The following is a 22141-nucleotide window of genomic DNA, read 5'->3' as shown; positions in this document are numbered from 1 at the left end:
AACTATTCCATGTATACATGTGCTTGGGGACGTGGGCAGTCACTGTTTGCTTGATTTAATTATATCATAAAGCATATTTTAATCAAGTAATTAATAAATTCAAAGTCAAAGTGGAAGACTCTGTTTTGTCAACTGTTTATGTTAATCTTTGTTGGGTGAGAATCTGTGAGAGAGAGAGAGAGAGAGAGAGAGAGAGAGAGAGAGAGCTTTGTTGTTCTAGTTGGAGTGTTGTGATCACAAATTCACAATGGGAAAATTAATTAATCATTTTGAAAAGCTTTTTTATTTTATATTTTATTTTATATAAATACAATGATGGTCCTCTAAGAAGCCTTTATATTCATGTTATTGTACATAAAAGAACCCTTCAAATTCATAAAAATAAAAATAAAGAAAATGCCAAGCAGTGTAGACTCAAACTTAAGCATTTCAATATAAATAAATGAAATTAAATAAAGAAATGGGCACCCCCCTCATTTGTTGGACTATAGAGATAGCTAATTTCTAATTTGCCACTAGATAAATTAATATTAACAAGAAATTAAGCGTCTGACAACAAGATAATGAAATGTTTTGAAGCTAGCACTTATCCTCTAGCAGTGATGAGGTAATCGAATGTGGACATATAGAAACTGAGTTCTTGCCTCTTATATTTATATAAATCATTGAGATGATGAGTTTAGAGATTTTAATCATATATATATATATATATATATATATATAGCTCCATCTAGTTTATAGCTCTCAGCCAAAAATTCTGCAAAATATTTTATAATTGGATTTGAAATTTGGTGCATATTGGCCGCCCTTGTGCATTTAAATATTAGCATGCAAAAACAGAGAATTTGGACTGAGGTTCGGAAAGGAAGAGAATCAATGTCAAACTTTTTTTCATGACTTGCTCAATTATTCAACTAGACAATTTAAAGAAATCTAAACAAGGACAATAATCCAACCCGAGACAAGATCACAGAAACTTTGAAAGGGAATTTATTTTTAGTCAATAAATCTCAGACGCTTGGAAACAAGATCACAGAAACTTTGTAAGGGAATTTATTTTTAGTTAATAAATTTCAGACGCTTGGAAACAAGATCATAGTAACCATACGGCGCACAATTGATGATATTTTCTCTAAATCTAAAATCCCTAAAAGAAGAGACAAAACATATAATTTACCAAATCGTAATGTTGAAAACTTTGCAAGATCAAGATAAGTTTGAGGCAGCTATTCAATTTCAAAGTCAAAATAGATTAGCTAAACCACATATATTAAGAACAAAGTAAGCCTAACCCAATTGTAACACCAAAACCACTACTTCCTCAACTTTTGCCTATCCACTACTACACTAAAGGTTTGTGTTACAAACTACGTTCAAGATCCGTGAATCATGTGTTTTTAATCAAAATACAACTCAATTAGTGCATTAATTATAAGATTATTAATTGCTAATCTATGGTCAATTACGTACAACAATCCCCACCCCACCCGTGTGCAGAAAGTTGTGATCATTTTGGTCTAAAATATGCACTCATAGTTTCGTGTTCAAACTTTTATACTTTAAAGACTGGAGACTGGACCATAATAGTATATGAATAAAGAAATTAAGTTCAAGAGTTCACATTATGACTATCAACTATGTTCATGCTATAGCTAAAACCCTAAACCCCATGTCCAAAATTCTAATACCAAGGATGTGTTTGAGAGGTTCTTCTAGAAAAAGTGCTTCTAAGTAGAAACATACCCTAAATCCATTTTGGCTTAAATGGCCCTGTACTGCTCTCATCCATATCATAACCTCCTTAACTGCACTTGTTGCAATGCACAAGAAACTAATGGGATCAAACTTTTGTGCTATGTCTGCTCAATGTGCCATAGTGTGCAAACTGATATGTTACAAACTTTTTCTGCTAGCTACTTTGAATTCGAGGACAACGAAAGCCTAATGAAACTTAGTGAATGGGCAGCAGCAGTAATATTGGAGAGTTTCAAGTCATAATTGACTGTAGTTGGTTATTAAGCTTAGGAACCTGAGTTATATTAAGGTGGCAGATTGTTGCTTTGGAGAAGCAGCTGCCTGAGGTTGTTCTGTTTCGGAGAGCAGCGAAAGTGTCATGAACAATTAGCTTTGACTAATTTCAGCATCTTCCTTTGAAACATCGTTTGTGCTTGAAGTGTAAAATTGCAACAAAATGCCTATTTGTTAAGTTTAAATGAATCTTCTAGTATAGGAAAATGGTCGCTTATAAATAATAATAAAAGAAGATGTACAAGATGAAGACGTGCAACGGCAGCATAAGGAATACATTTACATGGATAAAACGCATAAGCACACTAAGAAATTGGCATTATTGATCCAACGTTCTGATACACTAACCTTAGAAAACAAATGAATTCAACAAGCAGTATTTGCCAGTCACGTGAACAATTAGCTGGCCTAAGCTTAACCAAGAACAACTAGAATTTCATGTTAAGTATCTTACCCAAGGGCGGATATATTTTTTGTGTTTCTTCGGATGCAGGAGGGCTAAATTGTTTAGGGGACTCATATGGAGGAGGGCTGTATTGTTTAGGAGTAGATACCTCCGTAAGTGCAGCAAGAGCAGCTCTTCTCTTTTGCTTTCACTTGTCGCCAAATCCTTATCTGGTCCTCCTAGTCCTGCTTTAGCTTTCTCAGCAAGATCAGCCCTAGTAGCAGCCTGTTCAGCCCGGTTGCGGAATTGTGCTACCTTTTCCATTGCTGCTTCCAACTCCTTCTTCAAACATTCCAACTCAGACTCTTCTTCCATGGTGCTTAAGCTTAACTGACTAAAGCCTTCCTCCAATGGCAAAGGAATTTGATCAGCCTGCTCAGCCTTCTTAATCAAGGACTCGTATTCCTTCAAAGAAATTGTTACTTGGGCCTCATTCTCATCAGTTCTTTCTTCTGCTTCAGTGTTCAGTTCATCGATTCTAGAAACCACAACATCTTCCTGAGAATCTTTCTTAAAATGAGGATCAACAAGGATAGAGTGTTCATGATTTTCTTCCTCTAAACTATCTGCTCCTTGCTTTAACATTCTGTTTTCCTTCTTGGCTGTCTCTGCTTCTATTGCTAGTTGCTGAATTGCTAGGTACAAGCCAGACTTGACATTCTCATTTCTTGCTTCAGCTGCCTCTGCTGCTGCAACTTTTGACCTCCCGCTGTGAAGCTCAGATTCCAGCATTGCTATCTCAACCTGTGCTTTGTTTTCGCTTTCCTTGATCTCATCAATCTCAGTTTTGGCCTTCTGTAGTTCTTCAGTAAGAATTTCAACATCACTCTTCAAGCTATTGGTTACTTCATTTGCATTAATTAACTCCAATTTTAATTGATTCAGCTCCATTTCTAGTGCCTCAATGAAACCTTCCTGGTCCAAGATCTTTCTTTCCTTAACTTCTAACTCTTCTTCTAGCTGCTTCAAGTCATTCATGACATCAGAAGCAGCCTTCTCAGAAAAACTAAGTTGTTCATTCACCTGGTTAATCTCCAATTGAAGCATATCAATGAATGAAGACTTAGCAAGGAGCTGATCCTCCAACTCCTCCTTCATTCCTATTTGTTTTCTCACATCCTCTAGCTGCTCCTGTGCTTGAAGAGTAGCTTGTGCAGCTATCTCAATCTCAGCATCTTTCTCAGACAATAAAACCAACTTCTCTTTCTCTGCTTCAATAGCAGCAACCTTTGACATAACCACGGCTTCATTGAGCTCCGAGACATGTTTAAGAAGCTCATCTGCCCTCTCTTTGTCCATGACGAATGCTGTTTCCATCAGCTCCGCTTGTGTTAGAGCCTTGAGCTCCGAATCTCTGGCATCAGCGAGTTCTGTTTCCATGCTAAGCAGCTCTGCTTGTGTAGCCTTCAACTCGCTAAAAACATGCATAAGCTGCTCTCTTACCTTGAGAGTGTCTGAGAGCTGATCAGCCATCTCCCTCACCTTGGACTCAAGTTGGTGCACCTGAGTTCTAGCTTCTTTGCTTTCTTCTATGTATCTATCTCTCTCAAGCTCAATGTTTTGAAGCAGGATGGAAAGTTCATCTGCTGTGTACTGGTGGTGTTGCAGCTTAAGAAGAACTTGCATGTAGGCGGCATCCTTTGCTTCCAGTTGTACCTTGTAATTGGCCAAATCCTTCAAAACACCTTCAAGCTCTCTCTCTTTCTCACTCTCCTCCTGCAAAAGAATGTTGGAGGATCAACAAAATTAATCAATATACAAATCACTATTTAAAGGATTTGCAAGATTTTAGGATTTCCATATGGTAGGTGCGTAATGCATGCCAAAACAGCCTATCAAGAAAACAATTACATACAATTCATTACAAGATTTATGTGTTGAGCAATTCAGTTTTGGTATGATTAGACACAATGCATGGATATATCACCTTCAAATATGCATTTCAAAGAACTACTAACAATTTGAGACTTGCGTAAAATTCAAACTGGAAACCCTAGAAATTACAAAATAATGATCAAATCTCATACATCACATCTCTAAAATTCACAGCCTAGAAAACAAAGCTATGAGTTAGGCTAGAAAAACCATATGCACATATCACAATTCAAAGTCAAAAGAATGAATCTTCTAATCTTGGAACTACAAGTTAATGGCAGGTACACATATAAGGTTAGGTCTTACATCGGTGCCGGTAGGCCGGGTTTTCCGGTGATCAGTCTTCTCTTCAAACAAAGACAAAGCAGCCTGGACTGATTCAATTGGTTTGGTATCGATCTCTCCCATACTTCCCAATCAATTGAATATCCTGGAAACAAAAATGACACAATTACAATTTATGTTAGTATTTAAAAAAACAAGCTATACCTCAAAATTCATTAATAGGAAACTGAAGAATGGTACCTGAAATTGAGTGAGTGAAAGGGGAGAAAGGAAGCAGAGGAAAACTTATCTGAAACAAGCAAGAATTCTGGAGACGCATAACAAAATGAATCATGGTTTTATTTGGTTTTGGAGGATGCTACAAAGTTCCAGTCTGTGTTCCGCCTGTGCCTTGGATTGATCACCAAAATCAAAGCCCTTGGTTTCTAGTGCTTGGAACTGTTTAATTTCCTTCAAAACTCAAAGGATAAAGGATATAGAAGAACATAGATGACTAAGCAAGCAATTGTCCCAAGTCCAGTTGTTGAAGATGGTATATACCTTAAAAATTTCGAACTAAACATCTTTAATTCGACCGTAAGTGTAACATACGTTCATCAGCGTCACATTCTCGTATGTTTGATTTAATATAAAGAGCCGATCGAATAGGACTTCTCACTTGAGAACGAAAATGCCAACTGGATGACATGTGATTTTGTCTCATGGCCTCATAAGCACATTTAGCCTCGTACACAATTATTGAACCATGAAATGGAGAATGGTTAAAATGTTTCGTCCCCATCTTCCCTTAACTTGCAATATAATTAACACTTATTATTGGCTTGAGTGAATTCGGAAGCATAGTTAACTTAAAATGTATCTAAAATATTTATCGTCCTTTAGGTTTGACAACATGACGACACGAGGAAAAACTTTATCAAATATCAGAAATTCATTACTTCAGAAGTAACCATTTAAATTTGACATGTTTCCTTTTCTTCTGATGTAATCTGATGTAAACTTCAATCTCTAAATTTGAAATTTATAATTTTGATAGAGCTTAAACTTATCCATTTGGTTATAATAATAAAAAAAATGAGTAAAGCTTATCAAAATTTGAAAATAAAGCTAAATTCATGATCTGATTTTGACTTTGTAATGAATCGATCCGTATTTTTAGAGTTTGTTCTTCCAAAATGTATCCCAAAAAAAAAAAAAATTTTTTTTTTTTTCAGTTTTATTACTTTTAAACATAAGAGTAAAAACCAGCTTCTTAATTTTACTTTTCAACACCGGTAAATGAATTTTTTAATATTCATTAATCGAATTTTTTGTTATTTATTTTTGTGATGTAGGTTTAGCAGCATCATGTGAGTTGGCAGATTGGTAGTTGCCACTCATATTTCATATGCTTATGATATGACTCATCATCTCTACTCTGTTTTTCTCTCACAAGCACACTGCACACTACACACAGACGGAGAGAGATTAACTGAGGCATTCTTCTTCTTCATCTTCCAATCTGGTTGAGTCGTAAGAGAGACCTTGAGAGAGGACTGAGGAACTGAGAAAGCCAAAAGAAAGGAGGAGAAATGGAGAAAGCTCTGACGAAAGTTGGGAGCTTTTGGATTTCCAAGAAGGCCAAGGAAGAGATCTCCAACATCACTGAAGATCTCTCTGTATGTTTACACTCTCTTCCCTACCCTTTTCTTTTGGTTTTTCAATCTCTCTTCGTTCTTCCTCTCTTGCATTCTTCTTGATGATCTTGAATGTATTGCCTTCTTGGCCCTTGTTCTTTCTCTTTCTGTAATCTTGACATAATGCTGCTTAATGGGGAAGACCCATTTGATCATTTTACAAAGAGCTAAGGGAAAAAGATTATCAATTGGTGGGTTTGTATGGAGACCCGTTGAGAATTTAAGATATTGTCTTCCTTAGAATTCTGTTTCACTGAGATCTTTTTTTGTTGTTGTTAAATCTAGATTGTGTTTCGATTTGCTGATAATACCATACAAGTTTTGTGTTGCCTGACACTATACATGTGAATGATCATTTCAGTCACTCTCAAACACCGTTGAGGAGAAGGCGAAATGGATGTTCAACAAGCTGAAAGGTATGGAACTTTTTCTTAAACTCAATGCACTCATTTTAGTCTGACTGAATACAAGAACATGGCACGGTGCTATCTATTGTTGTTTGACATATCATTCCTTCTGAGTTTACTGATAAAAATTTTAATTCACAAGTATTGATGTTCCTCTTTAGTCTTGTACATCTTTCCATTTGGATACCTTTTATAACTTTTTGGGGGTAGACAATAAGTACTAGACATTGGTTTAGAATTTAGAACGGGAACATTGTTGCAAGGTAGAACAGAGGAAAACAGTGTAATTGGAAGTAGCCATTTTAAAAGCAAGTTCCTTTTGTCATCTTCTTGGTCTTGTTTTTCTAGACAAGTCTCTGCATTTGCCAAATTTTTGCAGCTGCACTTGATTTCATGATTCAGAGCTACTTTGAAGATACTTAATTTAATTTAAGGTAGGAATACACAGCTCCTTTTGGGCAGGTCAAATCCACAAACAAGTAAATTAGAACCAAATAGAAGCATAGCATATAAGAATATGCATGTATGGTAGAGCGTCACCAGGCCATGATGTGGCCTAAGAAACCTCTCACTAGTTATGGAGTATCCTTCATTTATGAGTTGGTTTAGATATGTAAAAGAAATATTTGGATTTCTCAACACTTGTGACAGAAACTGAGTTAGCCTAGATTACTGACCAATTCGCGGGCGCTTCGGATACTTCCCACTGCCTACTTAATAGCAGGATGAAGATAATAATACATCATTATCTGTGTGTTCTGTATGCAATTATTTTGGTATCTGGCTGGACTGGTTCAAATTGTTCACTTATGACATGGAAATTCACTTGATGTATCAGAATTAGCATGGCTTCTAGTTGTTTTATCTGCTTCACAATAATAAACATACTTTCTTCTTAGAGTGAACTCAAAATGCACGTCACTTAAGTGATCCTGGTTCTACGTAGTTGGTGACCGCTTCCTCTACAGACAACATACCTTTTTTTTCTACTAAAATGGCAAAGTTTGTGAGGATGTTCAAGGTACATGTAGTTTCAAAATAAATGAAGCTGACCCTTCTGCTCTTCTTTTATAGGCAAGCCACAAAAACCGTTGCCTGATCTTCTCCGAGAGTACTACCTTCCTCCGGGCCTGTTTCCCCGGAACATAACATGTTATGAATTTGATGAATCAAAGGGCAAGCTCATTGTCTACTTGCCCTCTCCCTGTGAGGTGAGTTTCAAGGACTCATCTGTTGTGAGGTACAACATCCGCATCAAAGGAACATTGTCAAGGGGAAAGCTTAGTGGAATAGAAGGAATGAAGACAAAGGTTCTGGTTTGGGTTAAAGTCACAAGTGTTAGCGTCGAGGGCTATAAGTCTGACAAAGTGTGGTTCACCACCGGAGTGAAGAAATCAAGGCCCAAAGAGGCCTATGAAATGCCTCGAGATGCCATTAAAGTTGAAGACTTTTAAGGATGCGTGACATTTTTCATTTTTACAGTCATTATTTTTTTGGAAAAAGAAAAAACCTTAAGCAAAACAGGAATTGTTTACATCATTGTTCCCTTTTTGGCTATTCCATATGAAAAATTGATGCCACTTATTGGCATCAGATTGTTCATGATTATTATGAATCAGTTGACTAGCCTCATTTGATCTTAAACGTTGCTTGATCAACACCAATTGCATGTTGTTCTATTTTCTCTTGAAATTTAACAAAAAATTGCGAAATTATAAACCTAACACCGGTTACTAGAACGACGAAAAATAAATAAAAAAGCCCTTGGGAATTTCCACTTACCATATGAAAAGGACAGAGCTTGATTTTGTAAAACCCACAAATCTACAAGGAGTTTGACAGGAGCTAAGGAGAGAGCTTGAGGGAGTTTTGAGCTGTGAATGAGGGAGGTACTGTTCTCAAAACAGAAACAAAAGAAATGGCGGGAGGGGGGCATAAATTCAGTTAGTACAGGTGTTAAAATCTCATTGGATTGTGAGGCCAGGTCAGCATCTGACCTGGCACCCCAAATTACTCCAGTTTGAGGCAAGTTTTCTCTAGATTAGACCCTAGTCTCTTCTGGGAGAGAAACTTCCCCTCGTTCCTCGTCTGGTCCAATTCACACAAACCAATCAGAGAGAGAGAAGGGGGGAGAGAGAGATGAGTTCTTCTTCACCTTCTTCTTCTTCGACTCACCGTTCTCGTGGTGGTGGTGATAATGGTACCAGTAGCAAGAGCAAGGGTGAAGATAGACCACGCTTCTTCGATTCAAAAGCAAAGAGCAATTGCTGGGCAAAGGCTGATGTAGTGCCAGGTCGACACCCTGAGAGGTGGCGCAAAGACGCTGCTGGTAACGTTGTCTGTAAGCGCTTCTGCAACTGCCAGGGCTGCCTCTGCTTCGAGTACGATCACATAGTTCCCTTCTCCAAAGGTCCTAACTTTTCTCTTTTTCGACTGAATCCTTTCCTTTTCTTTCTGGGAAGTTTCAATCTTTTGATCCTTTTTGATGATTTGTGAACTGAGTGTTTTTTGTTTTAGCGTTTTGATTGCATATACTAGTTGCTTGAGCTCAATTTCGATATTGGTGTTTGTGTTTTGCTTCTGAAATACTGCAATCATCTCGCGTTTTGTTTTCGAAATTTACTTGCCCTCTGTATTTTTTTCAATTCTATTCTTGGTGCTGAGTAATGGTGGGAAAGAAACAATATATAGAACTAAAAGTTTTGAACTTTTTTCTACAATTGTTGCTGTGTGGCATCGTAAGTAACAATACAGGACTTCGGTGACTCATTATAATATAATGTAATTTACTTTGGTTTTGACTTTTTTTCAAAACCTTGGCGTTGTGGAGGCATAAACTTTCAAAATTAGTTCTGATGTTCTACATCAAGTTCTTTACTCCTCAGTTCACCAAATAAACAAAGAGTAGCCTTGATTGTCAACCAATTTGGTGTTTGAGTTCATTGAGATTTGGGATTTTGTTGTAGGTGGTGAATCCACAGAAGACAATTGTCAGATTCTTCAAACAAGAGTGAACAGATTCAAATCAGACAAAGACCAGATTGACAAAACTCAATTGAAAGGTTACTCTTGTGATGTCAAGTTTACAGGTCTGATTTCCATGTTCTCTTGTTCACTACTAATATTAGATTCTATGTTCCGTTCTGTTTAGCTTATACTTTCCATGTTCTGGTTATTGGGTTGAGCAAAATAGTTTTGGTCATTGAATTGTAAACACCATTCCATTCTCATGGTTTGTATCTAGAGATATTTAGTCATATACCCATTCTTAGCACTAAAACTATAAATAAACCCTACACCATTTAAGTTCTATAAACAAACTCAAAAAAAATCCAAAAAAGGACAGCTGACCCTATTGAATTTAATTTTGATTATTAAATTACTTTGATGCCCTATTGAGTGTTTTGGGCTTTTTTATGAGGTTTTTGGGGTGGGTTTGTTTTAAGAAATCAATGGCAGTTTTGTAATTTAAAAGAAGTTAAAAGCCTTTTTGTTATGTTGTAAATGAGCTTTGGGTGTGTTTCTAAAGTTCATTTCATATAGAGTTTTTTTTTTTTTTTATAATTTGGGCTCCTATATTGGGTATACTAGTGAATCCCTCTTGTATCTATTGCTTCTAAGGGGAACATTACTAAAATATTTTCAAGTAAAGAGTGCAGATGACTTTCAATCCAAACAAAAAATAAACTTCACATGACTAATTTATTATGTCATTGGTTTCTACTGCCCATGTCTATAGTCAAAGTTTAGAAGGTGCTTCGTGAATCTCCGTGATGTTACTTAACTGTAGAAGTTTAGTTCTGATGCACCTTTATTCCATTGACAACTATTTCAGGTATCATCCCAAAAGCATTCATCACGATTTTGAACTGTTTTTCTGGTCTAAAGTCCGAAGGGATAGTCACAATGAGATTATTTGTTTTAGGTCCATATATACCTTGGTAGTGTTTGTCATGGTATTTGGGATTTATGTCTCAATATGTCCAATGCTTTGTAAATGTTCTAGTCAGGTCATTGTTCCCAATGGAGATGCGCTAAGAGTATTGTGGGTTAGATTTCTGGGGACAGAATGAAGGGTTGACTTTGGTTAGCTTGGTCTTTGTTGAGTTGCACCTAAACTTACCGGTTTTCCATATTGAGATTGATATTAAGTTGGAAGTACAAATTTACTTAGGTTCTGGTATCTGGTATGCATTTTAATTAGTTGTGAAAAAGTTCTGAGCTTTATATCCAGAAGACACTAACTTATGATCAATTATCTAAACAGAATGGAGCATATTTCTTTACTCAGGAATTGGGATGCACATTGTCCAACTTGTATTCAATGTGAAAATGACACATAGTAGATTAAGCTACTTAGAACTTGTTTCTGATAGCAAAATGTTCGCTTGAAAATTCATAACTACTTTCTACCATTATTCTTATGAAAACCCTTTTCCCTGATCCTTCCTTATATCCTTGAATCCTTCTTGCTTGTTCCTGAGAAATTTAGATCTTGCAAGTCTAAAGTCTTTAATTACTACTTGCTATTGAACTTTGATGTCATCATAGTCATACGTTTTAGAAATAATCATCCAAACTTCTGATAGCCTATCTGCTTGAGGCAACATAAATGTGATTTGCTTGGTTGAAATAAAAAATTAAAAAACAAATGTATGCACTAGCCTTCGACACGTTCTCGTTCCTGTAGCAGCTATTAGAACTGGTGAGACGTGCATCTCAGAATCATGTATCTCGTTTAACTTGCAGATAAGGAGCTTGACATAATTGAAATGGCCGTGTATGGTGATGTGATTCGGCCAGGAAACCAGTGCCGATGCAGAACTGTAGCCGAGATGCTTGGCCAGTACAAGTCAAAAGACAAAACGGCTGCTTGCGAGTTACCCTAGATGAGGCCCTTTAGCAAGCAACCAATGACCAAATTCTGAATTCTTTTAAAAAAACTACAGTGAATCATCTGTTGAATTTATGACTCTGCACTAAATTTGGGCCATCTTGATAAATGGTCTCATTAGAAGCATGAATCAAATCTTAACTTCCTTGTGCTATCATGGCCATTGGCCTAACATTTGAAATCACACCCCTAACAAAGCGGGGCCATTATGAAATGCAGGTAAGCAGTTTTCTTATCCTGCCTAACAAATTAATGAAGTTTCTCATTATCTTTTCTCTTAGACGAGGTTGTAGCTAGCACTTGTTAAGATCTAACCATATATTATGCATGGTTCATGATACATCGTCAAACTCAAATCATTGCAGGTTGGACCAAAATCAATAAAGAATAGGAACACTGGCTAGAGGTCTATTTTTCTGCTACTGCAAATTGACATTATGTATGTATACTATTACTAGTGTTAATTATAACAATGATAACCCCTAACTATTCTGCTGGCAAACATTATAGTCCCTAACTAGGACCATATATATATATATAATGGAGGAGACAGATTGAAGAATTCATATCTTTTTGTATATGTGGTTTCTTGTGGAAGGCAAGGGTGGCTTATCATTCACACAAGCACCGCAAACTGCACGAAATCTAGGTTAGGGGAGAATCTCTATGCATGCATGTGGATATAAGAGGAAAAAGATACATGATCTGTTCTTCTTTCTTCTTTTTCCTTTTGGGGTACTGTTCCTTCCCATCAGATCTTCTCCTGTCTCAAAAAATAATAACAAAAGAACCCCCATAAAAAATAGATATGTTGTTTTGTTTGTCTTGTGACTTGTTCTTGCAAGTGTGTTATTCTATTTTTTATTATAATAAAAAATAGAAAGTAATGTAAGTTGACAAAAAAGAGCGGAAAAATGATCGTTAATTATTAATCCTAATATTTGTTGACTTTAATCAGTGAAGTCGTTGGACTAAATGGTCTTTGGCAGTGACACACATGCAACTCGACCTACCTTCAAACTGCCCCATCATCAATCCCAATATTCGATTTGGTTTGTAATTGCACAGTTTTATTATCTCATCAATTCGTAAACAAGCTTTCATTCATAAACAAAATGAAGTCTCTTGTGAAACTAGGTCATCCCAAATCAACTTAGTCAAATGCATTCCTTGGTTGGTGGTCAATGTTATAATATATATATATATATATATATATATGAACAAATAAGTATCATGTCAAGTTTTTATACTTATTTTGATTTTTCTTGTGCATAAGTAAGTGGTAGCTAATGATCTTGATTGGATCATGGGAGGCAGCAATCATAACTTAAGGTAGTAGTGCTGTGGTAACTGGCATGCACACATCATAATATCATTTCTTAATTTCTTAATTAATTAAACTAAGATGGATTAATTATTATAATCACACACAGCTGAAAATGAAAGATAACCTAAACCAGTAAGTAATATTCACATTATAAATAATTAATGTTATTTGTATATGTCATATGCAAGTACAATCGAAGCTTCATAACATTGCGTATTTTTCTTGTATATTTTATTACCAAATCAATGAAATTCTTAACCCTAAAATAAAATAATCAGAGGATTAGCCCTTAACCCTAACATAAAATATACTTGTTCATAACTTCATACCTGTCATTAGTTCACATACTCACTTTCTCAGACATGATTGAATACACTGCCTTTTCAGCTAACTACTTTTGACATTCATCATCAATGGCATGGCCCCAAAATATCATTTGAAAGTGTGAAACCCCACTATTCATTTATTTTCTACACTACCAAATTAATTAAAAATATAAGATATTTAATTTCTTCATTAAGGTGGGCAGTGCAAGTGCACCAAACCCACTTGAGGCTAAACCAAGTTTAGCATAGAGATGCTTGTCCCATTATTTTAATGGACCCCATCAAACTCAACATGTGTGGGCCATGGGACTTATGAAGGTGAAGAAGGCCAGATGAGAAAATGTCAGAACTCAGAAGTGGGAAATGGGCAAAAGAAAAGACCCTGAACAGAACACATCGAAGAGAAGGAAAATGTCATTTTTTCCTTTCTCCTTTTACCCTTTTTAGGCTTCCTTTTCTTCTTTAATCAACTCCCTCTATGCCTTGTGCCTGTCAACAATCCCCGCTCCCACTCAAACGCTAAGCTTGAAACAGACTTTTCAAAATCAAATTTGTTTCTCGAAAACACAGAAATAAAAGTCCGAAAAACTCAATACATAATGCATACCATCTTAGTCAACAAGACAACAACTACCCATGAGTTCATGACCCATGACTCTTGACCCAACTGCTCAATTTTCTAATTGGGGCCACTTGTGTTGCCTTGCCAGTCTATTTCCTTCATGCAGTGCCCTTCTGCAGGCCAATACTACCCTACAAAAATACATACCTCATTAACAGGGAAGCAGAAGTTTCAACGGAAACAAAAACAGAGAATAAAAGAGTTGCAATGCAAACAAAACAAATTCTTATGAACGAAGCGTTCTCATTTTGTTTTCAAAAAGCATAGAAAGCAACCACCTTTTTTTTTTTTTTTTTTTTAAACCAAATAAAAAAAGACAAACTTTGGCACCACGAGAGGGCCTCATATAACTTTCCGTTGATTTCGGTCATTTTTATGCTGCATGAAGAAGCCGCGCATTAAAAATCCTATATTCACCATCTCCCGCGATTGCCGCACAAAATAGAAATTAGATTTAAAAGAGCAAAAAACTAAAGGGAAAAGAAAAGAAGAAGAAAAAGTTAGAGAGAGAAAGCGAAGCGAGTAAAAGAAGAATGAATCATTGAGATAACAAACAAACATTCTATCTTTGGATTGTTTGTATAAAACCCATGTCTGTTTGCTCCTCAATTCCAGCTCTGCAATTTCCATTTTTTGATGTTTTGAGAGCTAACAAACTGCAACCCAGCAAACTCGGGTTGGTTGCTCCGGACTTCCGACCCCGAGCTCAGCTGACAGTTTCCCGATCCGGGTCGACCCAAAGTTTGGCGGGTGTGCCGTAAATGGTTATTGGGTAGAAGGCCCGCGATGGGTTGCGTGAGCTCGAAGCAAGCAGTGTCGGTGACGCCTGCGTTCGACCACTCGGGCGCGTTCAGGGACAATGTGGGGAATTCGGGTAGAAGTCGGGTCGGGTTGGGGGAGGTGGAGAAGAAGAGTAAGAAGGGCGCTGAGTTGAGTGGGAGCGAGTTGGGTGAGTCGGGAAGAGCGAGTTCAAATGGTGGCTGCGGTGGTAATTATCATAAGAGTAACAATAGTTATTGCGAGTCTTTGAGTTTCAGACTGAGTAATCTGCAGAAGTATGTGGAGGGTGAGCAGGTGGCCGCCGGCTGGCCGGCTTGGCTCAGCGCCGTCGCCGGTGAAGCCATTCAAGGTTGGGTCCCACTCCGCGCCGATGCCTATGAGAAATTAGAGAAGGTTCTTTCTCTTTCTCACTCATTTTATTAAGTTCTGTATGCAAAGTTTTGAGTTTTTGTGTAATGGATATTAATTTATTTTGCTTGGTTTCTCATTCCTGTTCGAAAAAGTTTTGGCTTTTACAGAAATGTTGAAGATTAACGTTAAAATTCAATCTAGTGTAACATTCCCATTAATCATACTCTTGAACTTTTTTAAAAAAAGGCTGGCAATTTTGTCGAGAAAATTAAGCTATTTTCAACAGGGTGATCTTGCACTTAACTTTTCCTCTTCTATAAAAGATAAAAACTTTTAGCATTTACTTGCTTGAAATTGGTGGCATGCATCAGAGTAAGCTTTTGAAAAAAAACCTTTTTCAGATTGTTTGGAATTTTTATGAAACAGTATCTGGTTTTGTTCACATTAAAATGTGATGCTTCAAATCCAAACGGGTGTTTTTTGGACTGTCTTCTCTGTCTAAACTTTTAGTACATAACTGTACTAAATCAATTTTGCTGCCCAGACTGTGTTGTTCTTATTCAATTACAACTCTTTATACAGATTGGACAGGGTACGTATAGTAGTGTGTTCCGAGCACGGGACCTCGAAACTGGGAAGATAGTTGCCTTGAAGAAGGTGCGGTTTGACAATTTTGAGCCGGAAAGCGTCAGGTTTATGGCACGAGAAATCTTGATTCTTAGAAGGCTCGACCATCCAAATGTCATTAAATTGGAGGGCTTAATTACTTCCCGATTATCATGTAGCATATACCTTGTGTTCGAGTACATGGAACATGACATTACGGGACTCTTGTCTAATCCTGACATCAAGTTCAGTGAGGCACAGGTTTGCTTGCCTTGCCTTGTGAATAATTGAAGTTCTCATTCATAGCCTTTTCTTTTGTGCCGTTCTACTTCAGGTTTAGTCATCTATCTTGTTATCCACTTTCATGCTAAAATGGGTGATGTTGGTTTTATTTTGTAGATTAAATGTTACTTGAAGCAGCTGTTATCTGGACTTGAGCATTGTCACTCGCGGGGTGTAATGCATCGGGACATAAAAGGATCAAATCTTCTGGTGAGCAACGATGGAATTTTGAAGGTGGCGGATTTTGGATTGGCAAACTTCTGTAATTCTGGGCAGAGGCAACCCCTAACCAGTCGTGTTGTCACTCTATGGTATCGTCCTCCTGAACTTTTGCTTGGATCGACAGATTATGGAGCTTCTATAGATCTTTGGAGTGTTGGCTGTGCATTTGCAGAGCTACTAATTGGGAAACCTGTTCTTCAAGGGAGGACTGAGGTGATTAACTAATCAGAATACATGGCTTTTCATTATCATTTTTAGTCCTTAAATCTGACTGATGTATACCAATGGAAGCACATACAAAATCTCAATGAGAAAGTGAAAACAACTTATTTTTTTGCCTCTAGCCATTATAATTACATTAGATTTAGAGGCACATTTCACTGAGATATTTGGTGGATTGGCTTTCAAAATGAAACTCAAGGGTATAGGAAAATGATTGAAAATAAACTACAAACTGTTAAGCTGGCGTGAGCTCTTTAAAGGATGTGTATTATGCATATGCAGAGACCTCCATTAGTTTCGTTGGTAAAATAGTCTACATGTTTCTCAACACAGCAGTCTGAAGGCAAAGTCCTCCATTGTAATTGTGCCTGCATAATTAGAGGAATTAAAGATATGTTTTTCATAACAAGTGTATAAACATATGAGAACAAACAAGTGACTTGGCATGGGATAGATTAGTACATTTCTGTTATGTATGCCTTTTGAGGAATGCAAAAGAATTGCTTGCTGTCATACTTTGCTTTGACTTCTCCAGATCAAGTTCTTATAGACATTTTCCACTTGCAGGTTGAACAATTACACAAGATTTTCAAGCTTTGTGGCTCCCCACCAGATGATTACTGGAAGAAGTCCAAACTTCCTCATGCAACTCTGTTTAAGCCACAACAACCTTATGATAGTTCTCTGCGGCAGACCTTTAAAGATTTGCCTACAACCACTTTGAACCTACTAGAGACTCTTCTTTCTGTAGAACCACACAAGCGTGGGACTGCCTCCTCTGCTCTTGCATCTGAGGTAACTATGCAAAATAATGTAATATTTCATTTGTTATACTTGCAGAAAACTACATATAAGAGAATGTGCTTTATTAATTCATTGCTAAATCATATGGTTCTAAAGTCCTTTTCCCCTTAGTGCACTGTGCTTCTTATTCTTGGTGCCCTAAATGGAGTATGTATGCGCAAAAATTTACCTTAAGCATCGATTCTCATCGTTCATAATCTCCTAATACAATATTCTTTATTACCATTTTCAGTATTTTAAAATGAAGCCTTATGCATGTGATCCTTCAAGCTTGCCAATATACCCACCTAGCAAAGAGATTGATGCGAAAAATCGAGAGGAGGCAAGGAGGTGAGGATTCACTTTCTCTTGTATGAGAAAATTTTGTTTAGTTCCTCACCAGAATATGAAAATTGATACTTACTTTTGCCACAAAATTTTCAGAAAAAAGATTGGTGGGCGAGTTCGTGGATCCGAAACAAGAAAGCAAACAAGAAAATCACTTGGATGTAGTAAATTAGCACCAGCAGAGGTCTCTCTCTCTCTCTCTCTCTCTTCATGTATGTTGTTTGTGGATATACATGTTCTAAGGTTAGCATTGGAAGGTTCTTAACAGTCATCTCAACCTTGTCTTGCAGGACTTAGCAGTCCAGTCTCAAGTTACATATAAAATCAATGGTAATAATGGAAATATTCTTAAGGAAGAAAATGCTATCACAGGCAGGGAGTTGCCGAAGCCATCAGCTGGTAAAGTAGAAGAGTCTTCACATGTAAAGAATGCATCTCAAGGAGACATTCCCTTCTCTGGTCCGTTAGAGGTTTCTACATCAAGTGGTTTTGCATGGGCAAAAAGGCGAAAAGATGATGCTTCCATAAGATCTCATACTCGGTCTATTTCAAGAGGACACATTTTTAATGCAATAGAACCTCCGATCGCAGTGCATACAAGAAATAACTTTGACTCAAGAAGGCATGAAAATGGGGAGCTCAAGTACAGGGTGCGCACTGACTCTAGAGGGCATGATTCATACGAGATAGCAAAGCTCGCAATGATGAAACAATGGGGCAAGCTTGAGCATCCAGATTCCTTTGATGCTTCGGATGGGTACCACTCGCAGGAATTATCGTTGGCACTTTATCAGAGAGAGGAAATGGCAGCTAAAAGTGATCTGGTAAGTTTGTACGATGTAAGACTTTAGATACATTACTAATCTGTCAAAGACTAATGTAATGTATCATGATAACTGAATCACAATCCTGGTTTTCTGACTTTCGACTTATGGCATCATTTTTTAAATATTGATAACCATTAAATTTTCTGGTGGGGAAATTTCTTCTGAGCCCCATTTAAGATGGCAGATTTGCACATCTATTATATTCAGCAAGTTCATTTAATTTTTATGTGACAACTGGGCATGGCCTAAGAGTTTAAGATGGTTGAAAAGTTGGTTGAATTGAACACAATGGAAAACAAGTGCCCTCAATATATATAATCACCAAGCTTCTTTAGCCTCATTAATATTGGTTTTGTGACAGGGTTTTCAACTTCAAGATCAAGGAGACAAGGTTGAATTTTCTGGACCATTGTTGTCTCAACCATATAGAGTAGATGAACTTTTAGAAAGACATGAGCGCCACATCAGAAGGACGACCCGGAACTCATGGTTCCATAGAGGTACAAGACTAATACTATGAATTATTATGAATATCTTCTATAAGTGTTTTCCCAGAGACTCTGCTTGGAAAGAAATTAGTTTTTGTTTAAAAATTGAAGTCAGAATACTATGGTTAATGGTTATTCTTAGTTTGTACTTTATTTGACCAAGATGGTTCTTAAGCAAAGCTTTAAAGTGCACCTTAATGATATTTCTAATGGCCTTTATGTGGCTAAAGATTGTTACTTCTGAATTGCAGGTAAGAAGCAGGGGAAGTAATTGACTGATAGGTCGTGTTTGAGTAAATTAGAAAGAGAACCAGTCTCGACAACGAAACAGATAATACAAGAGTTCAGATTGGGAGCTGGCATTTCCAACTACGCTGCCATATCAACTATTTGAGAAAGTGAAAATCTCCACCACAAACTCAGTGACAAAAGAGACAGAAACTACATTTCCCCTTAAGGTTATTTGGAAGAGGTGGAAAAGAATGGTAGAGAATGATGGGTTCTCTTCTTTAGAATAACATCTGTTTTCTCTCTTATTCAAAACATTTTGTTTGCCTAATTAGTTCCTTGTTTCATTTTTTCTTTTTTTTTGTAAAAGTCCCATTGGGCAAATGTATAGATTAGTGATTATGGTTTCTGAGGAAAAGCCTTGTATAGTTTCTTGTTGCGCAGGCTAAGGCATTATCCTTATAGCTTTGGTTCTTCTGAAGTTCTTAAAATTTCAGAAGAGTCTTGAAACAAATTTTAGAAAAAATAGCAAAAAAGGAAAGATTCTATAGCCCATGCAAGATGATCTTTCTTCCTCATAAACTCCATTCACAGGCTGCATATATAAACGTTAGACAAGCTTGATCAATCATCACAGAGAACATTCTGAGCCCCAAAATCTGAAACCCTCAAGCTCAGATCAAATAACTCATCTCAGGGCTGAAATCATTGCAGAGATATAACATTCAGAGGCCCAAAATCTGAAAGCCTCAAGCTCAGGTCAAATAACTCGGCTCAGGGCTCAGTGTTTGAACCAAAATCACAAGCATTACATGTCCATCATAGCTAAAGCTAAACCATATCTTCTGCTAAATATCCAAAACCTTGATATGAATGTATGTTTCTGCAACTGATGGCAACCACAACTTAGCTGCAATGCGACTACAACTTTGGGAGTTTTGTCTTGGACTCTTATGTCAAAGAATCATATGGTCATTTCACTTGTAGACAAATTCAGGTAAACCAGCAGGAAGAAGATGCAAATTCTGTTCATAGCTAGATTTAAATTCCATTCAAATCATAATATAACCACACAGCATCAGCAACTAATAGAATCAGAACAAATACAAGACAACATTAACTATCTAAAATCTTATCTACTAGGCTCTTCTGGATAGAGCAAAGAGATTGGTGCAAATCAGAGCATGGGTATTTTAGTAAAAATGGAGGGCTCCAGCCTCCATCATCACAATGTAAAGGGGTACATGAAAAGGAACCAATGGACCAATGTGTCACTGCCGTTGCCACATACAAAAGAATTATACAGTGCACTAAAATTAATTATTTAACCTGAAATTATGCACCAGCAAACAGAGCTTTTCCTTTAGAGATTAAAGTAAAAGACCATTTTCTTAGTGTGGGCCCTCCATGTTGATTAAAAGTTAAAACAGAGTTAAGGAAGCAATTGGTATTTACTGTTACCATGATTACCCTAACAGACACATGATGGTGTAGCTGGGTGAAGGTTCTGTTTTTCATAAAACTTCACATTTGGAAGATGAGATCTCGCTTTCACAATCTTCTTCCCCAATTGATAATATTCTCTCAAATTATGCTGGGCTGCACATGGCATGCATGGAGTGGCTGCAATCATTTCATGGACCCCTCTTGAGATGATGATTGCAATCTCACCGTTCATGCTGTTGACTTTTTGCTTAATCACTTCCTTTGCATTGCATGCAAGGCACGTGGGTTTGGATCTCCTTGACCCTGTGGGCCTAGCTCTGACTCAACATGTGCCTCTGATTTCTGCAATGACAGTGTTCCTTCGATTACAATTTACATGGAATTTTATAAGGATCAACAAAATAACAACTTAAAATACTCAATGGTATTGTATTGTTAATTAAACCAATCTAGTGCCTTTGATTCTCTGAGGATTTTGCTTGTATGTTGGCTGCCTTTCTTATCCCCTAATAAGCTAGTACAAAAAACGTGTGATGCACGTAACATGGAAACATCAAGTAAATTATTCTCGGACAACTTGGCTAAACTCATGTCTACAAAATTAGAAAATTTTGTATAATAATACATTCAAGAAATGATATTCTAAATTACTATAACATACACAAATATTGTATTGGTTGACAAGTCTAACTTACGTAAACTTTAATTACATTTAATATAAAAGTAGAAAAAACATGTATACGAGAATAATGTATTTTATTTAAATGTAAATAATAATGTGTTAAATAAAAGCAGCTCTATGCTCAAATTTGGGTCACTAATCAACCATTACATGTATATAATTAAACCTTAATCACTGCGCATGGAGGAACAAACGAAAATATCATTCTTCTCCTAAATTTAATCATTCTCTATTGTTGTTGTCATCTGTACACAAACTTGAATTTTATTAGTATTCTATCTGTATTGGACCAACAAATCATTAGTGACAAATTGTCATTAGTGACAACAACGAAGCTAAAATTGACAGTGACTACCAAACTAATCAATAATTTTAACTGATTATGTGATAATAAAGAGAGATTGCTTGCCCAGCACAATTAACAATTAACTGTCACCGTCCATTACTTGGACTGGATGAAAGTATGTAAATGGACGGCGCTGATTGGTGCCTTAAGAAAAACCCAAGGGGTGGCCTTTCACACCAAGCCAACAGACGGCCCAGAGTTTGACCAAAAGACAAAAAGAAACGGCCCAAACTTGGAGGGACCAATCCTCTGAGGGTAATTATTCAGTACTTTCCAGACCGCAACAGTAGGTGGTCTGGTCTGCACCACCTGATGTGAAGCATATTTATCCGATTCGTGATTGGTTTATACCGATGCCAGTTGGTGGTCCACAACACAGCTAAGCTAAGCTTGTCCAAATGTTTGACTTTCACCAGACGTACACACGTGAGATCAATCACGTGGTTCCAGTTGCTAGACGACAGCGCTTGGCACTTCAAAGCTGTCGTATTGTCGAGAAAGAGCAAAAGGCGTTTCGGGAAACGTACAATTTGATGAAGAAGATTAGAAGAAACGAAAGAAACGTTTTGATGAAACAAGTGCCGTCAGATCGTGTGACGTGTCAAAAGCATATGGCACCCAGAGAGAGAGAGAGCAGAGAGTAGC

General features: G+C 37.0%; 3 protein-coding genes and 1 pseudogene across 5 annotated transcripts; 3 read left to right on the top strand and 1 right to left on the bottom strand.

Moving 5' to 3' along the window:
* Positions 1-2227: 2227 nt before the first annotated feature.
* LOC103338461 (uncharacterized) lies at positions 2228-4902 on the bottom strand (annotated as a pseudogene). Its single transcript, XR_016122303.1, has 2 exons — positions 4655-4902; positions 2228-4189 (listed from the first exon to the last, which is right to left on the bottom strand). The product of XR_016122303.1 is annotated as an uncharacterized LOC103338461 (transcript).
* A 1108-nt stretch (positions 4903-6010) lies between these two features.
* On the top strand, positions 6011-8360 carry LOC103338462 (uncharacterized protein At5g01610-like). The gene is made up of 3 exons (XM_008241667.2): positions 6011-6291; positions 6671-6725; positions 7791-8360. Exons 1-3 carry the CDS (start codon positions 6205-6207, stop codon positions 8168-8170), a joined length of 522 nt encoding a protein of 173 aa, XP_008239889.2. The 5' UTR covers positions 6011-6204; the 3' UTR covers positions 8171-8360.
* Positions 8361-8745: 385 nt separating this feature from the next.
* LOC103338463 (HNH endonuclease domain-containing protein) lies at positions 8746-11890 on the top strand. Its single transcript, XM_008241668.3, has 3 exons — positions 8746-9126; positions 9683-9805; positions 11466-11890. The coding sequence occupies exons 1-3, from the start codon at positions 8856-8858 to the stop codon at positions 11603-11605; spliced, it is 534 nt and encodes a 177-aa protein (XP_008239890.1). The 5' UTR covers positions 8746-8855; the 3' UTR covers positions 11606-11890.
* A 2425-nt stretch (positions 11891-14315) lies between these two features.
* On the top strand, positions 14316-19453 carry LOC103338464 (protein IMPAIRED IN BABA-INDUCED STERILITY 1). 2 transcript variants are annotated; one of them, XM_008241669.3, is made up of 9 exons: positions 14316-15058; positions 15599-15883; positions 16022-16339; positions 16916-17143; positions 17385-17482; positions 17576-17663; positions 17770-18303; positions 18668-18806; positions 19046-19453. In XM_008241669.3, exons 1-9 carry the CDS (start codon positions 14672-14674, stop codon positions 19063-19065), a joined length of 2097 nt encoding a protein of 698 aa, XP_008239891.2. In that variant the 5' UTR covers positions 14316-14671; the 3' UTR covers positions 19066-19453. The 2 variants fall into 2 exon arrangements, with proteins under 2 accessions (XP_008239891.2, XP_088897308.1); XM_089041182.1 differs by having other exon boundaries at positions 14317-15058; positions 19025-19164.
* Positions 19454-22141: the final 2688 nt, after the last annotated feature.

The sequence above is a fragment of the Prunus mume genome, linkage group LG7 (assembly GCF_029339155.1).
Source record: "Prunus mume cultivar Tortuosa linkage group LG7, ASM2933915v1, whole genome shotgun sequence".
Classification (NCBI taxonomy): domain Eukaryota; kingdom Viridiplantae; phylum Streptophyta; class Magnoliopsida; order Rosales; family Rosaceae; genus Prunus; species Prunus mume.
Note: the sequence above shows the minus strand (reverse complement) of the source record. Positions and strands in the feature narration are given on the sequence as shown.